General features: G+C 35.6%; 1 protein-coding gene across 1 annotated transcript in view; it reads right to left on the bottom strand.

Annotated features, from left to right (window-relative positions):
- LOC117113800 (cytochrome P450 27C1-like) overlaps nucleotides 1-7,708 on the bottom strand; it is a 19,204-nt gene continuing 11,496 nt past the window's right edge. The window contains exons 2-10 of the mRNA XM_033257238.1: nucleotides 6,666-6,856; nucleotides 5,528-5,727; nucleotides 4,857-5,060; nucleotides 4,354-4,520; nucleotides 3,909-4,072; nucleotides 3,197-3,275; nucleotides 2,648-2,804; nucleotides 2,179-2,222; nucleotides 1-1,026 (exon numbers count right to left, since the gene is read on the bottom strand). Coding sequence (XP_033113129.1) covers nucleotides 904-1,026; nucleotides 2,179-2,222; nucleotides 2,648-2,804; nucleotides 3,197-3,275; nucleotides 3,909-4,072; nucleotides 4,354-4,520; nucleotides 4,857-5,060; nucleotides 5,528-5,727; nucleotides 6,666-6,856 — 1,329 coding nt within the window. The 3' untranslated portion in view covers nucleotides 1-903. The remainder of the gene's footprint in view (nucleotides 1,027-2,178; nucleotides 2,223-2,647; nucleotides 2,805-3,196; nucleotides 3,276-3,908; nucleotides 4,073-4,353; nucleotides 4,521-4,856; nucleotides 5,061-5,527; nucleotides 5,728-6,665; nucleotides 6,857-7,708) is intronic.

Below are 7,708 nucleotides of genomic sequence, written 5' to 3' on the forward strand. Positions count from 1 at the left end.
TATTGTATAAACATTATTTTTTAATGGATATTTTGGTATATTTTAACAATTATTGTGAAACTGGCTTCCATTACACATCTAAAACAAATTAACCATTATTTTCATTTATACTGTATTATTCAAATTGTATTATACATTGTGTAAACATTTAAAAACACCTCTAAAGCTAAAGACAGTTTACTTCTTACATTGATTTGCTATCATTTTAAACATTTAGATCAAAGATACAAACAGACAATTCAAAACAAGAACATTAGGCCTACACACTAACTGTCTGTCCAAATGTATGACAAAGCAAGAGGTCCAACTGTAGGAGTTTCGGTGAAATGGAATGCTACCTCGAAAAGCACTACCACAAACTAGAAGGCGAAGTGATATACACATAAAAGTTGTTTGAAGCAAACATGTGCTGCTTGTAAAGAACAAAATTAAAATAGGGCCCCCCCTATCTGGTGGCAGTACTGCGAGATATACCAAGGTGTGCAGCATCATTTTAATGCATTAAATTTCTTAAGTATTCCTGGAATTAAATATGGCGTCAATTCCTTCCTGATTGTACTATGATAATGTGCAAAGTATGCTTACTAAAATTTATAATCATTCTTATCTCCTTGCTTCCTTTTATAGAACCAAAAACAATAGAATATCAACACACTTTTAATATTAACATATTTTAGAAAATCACTGACGACATTACTACTGACCCAAACATTTCTGTGCCTTTACCTTTTTGCATTATGAGAGATGGATTATAAGTGCCCATCAAGAGATATTGCAGTTTGAGGTTACTTTAATACAATATGTAAACATACTGTAATAATGATGATCATTTTATGCTATATACCCTATCAACTAATCAGTTTATATGTCAATTAAACTAGATCAGTACTGTATTAGATATTTTCAATCCCTCGCATTTCTACTCACAAACCTAACCGGAATGTTTTTTTCTGGAGTCAATAAACCTCTTAAATTTCCTACAAGCTCTTTGTCATCTGTTGATTTCAATAAAAACCTCTGGCAAATCTATAAAAAAAAAGGGTTTTAAGATTTAGCAACTGACACAAATCTATATAAAAAAAAAGGGTTTTAAGATTTAGCAACTGACATAAACTCAACTGTCAAATTTCCTACCCACATTTGCATATGACAGCAAAACACATGTAGGATTCTGAAGCCCTGTCTAATCTATCACATTTTATTTGACAAAAACATCTGACATGCCTTAAAGTATGGCCATAATGACATCACATCATGACCATATACAGGCACATCATGACCATATATAGGCACTTCACGACTATATATGGGCATACAACAGTTTTTTTGTAAAAGAAAATTTTAGAGTTTGGACAGAGCTTAAAGCAACACTGGTGCATTTGAATAACAATTTGGTACAGGCTCCTTTACAGCCAATCACAGGAGTGAACAGGTCAGAGTGTTTATATTTTTAATGGTGGATACATTGAAGGCTCATCAATGTCATTAAGAGCTGGAATATGTAAATTCCATTTTAGATAGCTTATATTAAACAACTAGAGTGCTGACAAGATGGCGAAGCAATGCAGAGTTGTGTATGTGTACCACCCAAGATGGCCGCCATAGGAGAGCGCCACCTTCAGGCTTAAGGCTTAGTATACATATTATTACCATAAATAAGCCCTCTGACTGACTATTATTTCATTAATGATAATTAGTATTGATAATAAAAATTTATTGAACTATCGTAGCCAAAAAGAGGCTAGAGCATCTTATTCAAAAATTTAAAAAAAAATTAAAATCGTGTACATTACACCCATACACTGCAACGCTCGAATTTCAAACATCCGGGTAACTAGCTGTACTGATCTTTATGTGTAAACTGAGGGCGCCATTGAAAATGATAGTGCTTAGACGAAATTTGATTCGCTGAATCTATGGTAGCCATCTTGGATGGTACACACACAAACATCGAATACATTGCAGTTAGCGCTCTAGTATTCTTATTATTATCTCTATGGGTACAGGCTCCTTTACAGCCAATCACAGGGGTAAACAGGTCAGAGTGTTTATATTTTTAATGGCGGACACATTAATAATAATAATAATATTTAGAGCTGGAATATGTAAATTCCATTTTAGATAGCTTATATTATAATACTAAACTTTATTGGAAGTCACTTCCTGAAGCTATTTTACCTTTGAAATTGATATTTTGACCTCCATTTCAGCAAGCCTCTTTCCTGGAAATGAAAACAATGGATTAAGTCACAGAATATTAAATTCAAAAGATGCAAATATTAATGGGTTACATCACAGAATATATATTTCAAAAGATACAAATATTAATAAATGAAGAAAGTCTTTTTTTTGCACATTATAGTTGGAGCGAACAATATTGTCAAACATCATTCAAGGTAAACACAACTAGGCAACGAGACAGATGGTACTAGCTCCAGAAATTTGCCGACATGGGGTACCACATGGTGTCCGAACCAAAGGAGTCTAAGAGCCTCTGTCAGTGCCCTGGGATACAAATCCCTGGTTGGTTCGGGGGAGAATTTCTATGGCTATAATCAATGTTTGACACTATATTTTTGTTGCCAGTCAATAATTCATTGTTTAAGGGTTGGTGGAGGAACAAACCTGCAAAATGTTGTTAACCTACCAATGCACATACGTGTTCCGTAACCAAATGGCAGTGAAGCAAATTTATTAATTTTGCTTTCGTTTCCTCTAAGCCATCGTTCTGGCTTGAATTCATTGGCGTCTTCAAAGTTTTCTTCATTTCTTGACATTGCATAATTTGCCATCAAGATATTTGTCTAGAGAGAAATTAACGGAATATAAATATAAAATATAAAAATCTAATCTTTTCAGACTGGAATATTAAGTGTTGTTTGTACAGGCACAGAATAAAACAAAATGTTTATGGGGGAAGTTTTATGGATTACTATGGCCAGAACTGTGAGACCACAATTTTAGTGATTGCCATGAAAGTAATGTTATTTGGATATTAAGCAAATTACTATTTTTGGTCCGAGGACATTGTTAAATTTATTTATTTATTTATCATAATCATATTCCAGATAGTCTTACTTGTCCAGAATGTTTCATTATAATTCAAAAAATATGTCTCAGTATTACTCTATCTGCAATTTACCTTTTTTTCATTGATATATTTTTTCAATAAATGTAATTGACAACTGTTACTTACACCTTTTGGAATATTAAATCCCCCAAGTGTAATATCCTTCTGTGGAATTCTGCTGTTGTTAGGACCAGCCGGGTACAGCCTGCAGTGAAGAATGTAGGAAATGTTTAACTAAGCATATTGTAGTCTTAAGATAAGTGTGCACATAAATATTTGTGAGTGACCATCATTATACTTTCTGATGTATCTGTATTTTACTCTTTAAACACTAGGGCCTTGGGTGGGATGGATCTATTCGGTGTAAAAACCAAGGATAACCCCCAAAGGTCTGAAGATGACGTATTACCACTTGGTTCCTCGTCCTTCTGGTGGTGATTGGGCAGTTCACAGGAAGACAAACCCCTACTCTTTACAGAAGAGTGTACTGCATTCTTTAACATGCACATGGGCCATAATACAAACGGGACCAACAGCTTAAATACCTATCATAACTTGCATTACAGCCTTCCAGCTGAAATGCAAGGAGAGCAAAGTAATTGAACCGGGGACCAAGAGATTACTACGGTACAGCACACACAGTGGCTACCACCAGAATTCAGCCCACTGAGCTAAGCTGCTCATCCTTCTTCATGATGTATTTGTGAACCCAATCAGTTTCTCTTGACAAATCTGTGCTTACAATGCTGTAGGGGTTTTCTTATGATTGAAATATGCAATACATAATGATGTCTTTCTGGTATCACACATTGGCACACTAGCTTTACTCTCAAGTTACCTTAGCGTTTCCCTGATGACACTTCTGAGGTATGGAAGTTGGTTAATGTTGTCTTCATTAAGAGGTGCTCCATTTAGCACACTCACTAACTCTGAGTGTAGGCGTTCCTGGCAGTCCGGTGCTCTTGAAAGCCTGTACATTGCCCATAGTAGAGTATGCGAAGTCTATAAAAAAAAAAAAAAAATACAAGATAAAAGCAAGGTAAAGATAAAGTAGGTAATGAACCTGTAGCTTGTCATTGTGCTGCAAGAGGGACTCAGTAGTCACACTATTCTACAACACCAGGGGTAGCACACTGCATTCTTTAAAGTGCAAACTAGCTAGATGTACACATTGAGTCTCCAGTTCTTTCTCATACAAAACGACTAGGTACAGGTTCAAAACCATGATACTCAACAAAGCTTATCCCATTCAATATTTGTCACATGGTATATTATTTACGTACCGTGTCCACACCTCCTAGTAATAACTCTGCCACGTTGCCACATATTTCATTCATCGGGAGCTTTTCATTGGCCAGTAGATATGTCAAAATGTCCACAACGTCATCTTCCTGGTGACTTTTATTGCTTTCACTGATAGATTTGCATTTCTGATTTATATATTTCATAGCTACAAAAAGAATTTTTGAATTGGTGAACATGTAATTTAAAAAAATCATCTATGTATTTGTTTTATAAAGAAGAAAGCCAAGGGCTGAAAAACACTTACCTTACAATGCATGCACATTAAAAAAACCCACTAAAACTACAAATACAATAAAATGTGAAACCTACGCACATGAAGAATATTTGAGTGTTTATGAATATGGCCTTATAATCATCATTATAACATTTGCATAGTCATCACATCACTATTATCATTATAATCATGATGTTTATCAACATCGTCATTATTAATTTCATGCTCTTATCAGCCTCGTCATCATAATTAATCCATATCCCTAACCTGTATTCCATATAGTATCCCATGCTTCAACATGCCTCCTCCAAACTTTGGTATTCAGTGAGGTGTGTAAACGCATTGGTAGCATCATCAGTGGCCATAGAGTGCTGAACATCTTATTAATTGCGTCTATAAACTCTTGCGCTTCAGCTGGGATGGAGTCTTTCAAACATCCAAGACGAGTATCAAACAGTACAATGGCCACAGCTGGTCGAAGATGAAAAGTTTTTGTTAGGATTATACTGTTTATGTTTTCAAACATAGCGACATTTTAAAATGTCTTGGTCAATCATTAACATTATCTGTACAATTGGCTTGGACTAAATCACTTTAAACCCCACGTATTTTGGTTGATATAATCGAAACTACAAAAATTTTTTTGGCACTGACGTAAGAAAATAGTAGCTTTTTCGCACAGTGGTAGTGCCAATAGGAAACAGCGGTTATATTTTGCACTGTTGCAGTAGCCATTGGAAATAGCAGTTTTTTTGCAATGCGGCCAGTATTGCCAAAAGGAAACACCAGTTTGTTATTTTTTGCACTGCTGCAGTATAGACGGAAACTGGCCCATAGCCAGTACCATTTGGTTGAAATAACTAATCAGACAAATTTTATGTGAAACTGATAATTGATATTCCTAAACACCAATTACATGTTATGAGACAAGTACATACATTCTAAGGCCCACTTGTAAAGTTCATTGTCCAGGTTGGGAACAGTGTCCCCTTCTCCCGTGTCTCTCATCACTCGTACCAACCGTTGAATGAGTTCATCTCCTGCTTCATTCAATTTGTCGATGTACTGAACAATTTCTTTTGGTCGCATCAAGGGCTTGCTCAGAATACTACGTGCTTTATGCCATGGTTCATGATCTCTAAAATAAAGGAATAATATAAAATAGATTTGTTAAAAAAATATAATGAGTCGAGCCACTACATTATTTTACACTAGAGGATTGATTGTAACTTGACCCATACTTCATTCATTCATTGTCTTTTCCAGCTATTATTTTTGTTCTGACTTTTTTTCTTCTTCTCCCCTGTTTTTCGATGTTTTTCCACAGGGTTTTCTGTCAAGCACTTTGTTAAATTTCAGTGCTTGGATCTTCAAACTTTTTCCAAGCAAAGACTATGTATAAAAAATGTGCATATTAAAATATGACGTCATTTTGAATATTAATAGATGGGTAATTGCATTTTCTAAAGTGTTTCAAACTAGCTACAGCTAGGGTAGACACAAAATAACTGTAAAATTGCCCTTGACTTTACCCAAGGTAGACAAACTAAAATTGCACTGACCTCTGCAGGGTCGGTTTCTTTTGCATAATGGTAAGAACTCTCTACACCACTCTAGCCATTACCACTGCAGCCATGGTTCGAGTCTCTGTGACGTTGAGTCGGTTTATTTTTTTTTCTTCATAATTTTCTTTAATATGATTTTATTTTTTACCTCTTTATTTTTTACTTTATACTTTTTTAATAATTTTTAAATTTTTTACTCTTCTTTGATGACATATTTACAGAGGTTTCTAGTTATGATTTATTCTGGTGATGAATTAGGTAGTAAACTGGGAGATAGTCTCACTGCTATTTTTCCTACAAGAATGTACTACATTCTTCAAAATGCACATGGCCATATTACACACAGGACCAGCAGTCATACATTTTTTCAAAGAATAAAAAAAAAATTAACTAACAGGGCTACATATTATTCTTGCATTTCAGCAAATCATTATCATTAATTGCATTAATGTACATCATCAAAATAATGTTTGTATTTGTCAAGTTGGCAACTACAATAAGTTTTACTTACAGTGTTACCAGTCCGTAGTCAAATCTCCTCAGATCTCGGTAAGCTTTCCATGGTGCAATATCAACACGAACAGGATTTGAATCTTCTTGACGCATCATCTCCTCAACAAGATCTGGATCGGATATCTGAAGGGTTTCAATGGGACCAATTTGGACACGAAACAGCGTGCCATATTTCTTGCACATTTCAATCTACAGAATGATCAGAAGACTGAGGTTAAGAAACACTTTTTGTGGCTGTCGGTCAGTTTAAAGTACTTTTCATTCATGATGGTACAGAAATTACCAAGCACTCCATCATCCACCTTCACTTTTTCCCTGTGATGTATGCCAGTCGAACAGGCATGTAACCAGGTTCATAGGAAAGGAGGTTTCCTATACTGTATATCAAGCTTAACTCATATTTAGTGTTTTTTTGTTTAAAGGGGGGGTGCGGGGATGAGACAAGTGGCCATATATTGCTTATTTAACCTTTCCTGAGTTCGGGAAAAATACTTCAAAATTCAAAATGTTGAGATGTAACGATAATTACAGAAACAAAACATGAGATGATGAGACAGGAAAATCAGGTGAAAACGAGGCTGATCACTTTTTTCAGTAGCTTGGTAGCATTTTCTAACCAACTCATTAATATTCAAGACAAGTCTGTCAATTAATTTTTGGCGAGCAGCTGATCGAAAAATCGTCCCGACGATCGAGCGACTATAGCCTAGACAATACATACAGTATAGTGCGAAGCGTGAGTTTTGTGATCGTTGTGACGGTTTAGTCAACGTCAATTCAATCATGGAGGAATAATTCAATTGAATTAATAAACGTATATCAGTCCGATGACTTGTTTGTTTGTAAAGGCCTACACCTATGCCTAGGATTAGCACAGTCAGTGTCAGATCTACAAAGCAACAATAGCGCACTCCTGTCCGGGACACTGCTCCAGTCCCACAGCAGGTGAGTTCGCACGCAGCCTTATCCAGCTGACGGTAAAGTTAGTAGGTTTCTACTACTAGCCTAGCCTAGACTTGTCATGCCATGCCATGGCGACTA

Source organism: Anneissia japonica, unplaced genomic scaffold (assembly GCF_011630105.1).
Source record: "Anneissia japonica isolate Jap-2015-1 unplaced genomic scaffold, ASM1163010v1 scaffold287949_len505691_cov196, whole genome shotgun sequence".
NCBI lineage: Eukaryota > Metazoa > Echinodermata > Crinoidea > Comatulida > Comatulidae > Anneissia > Anneissia japonica.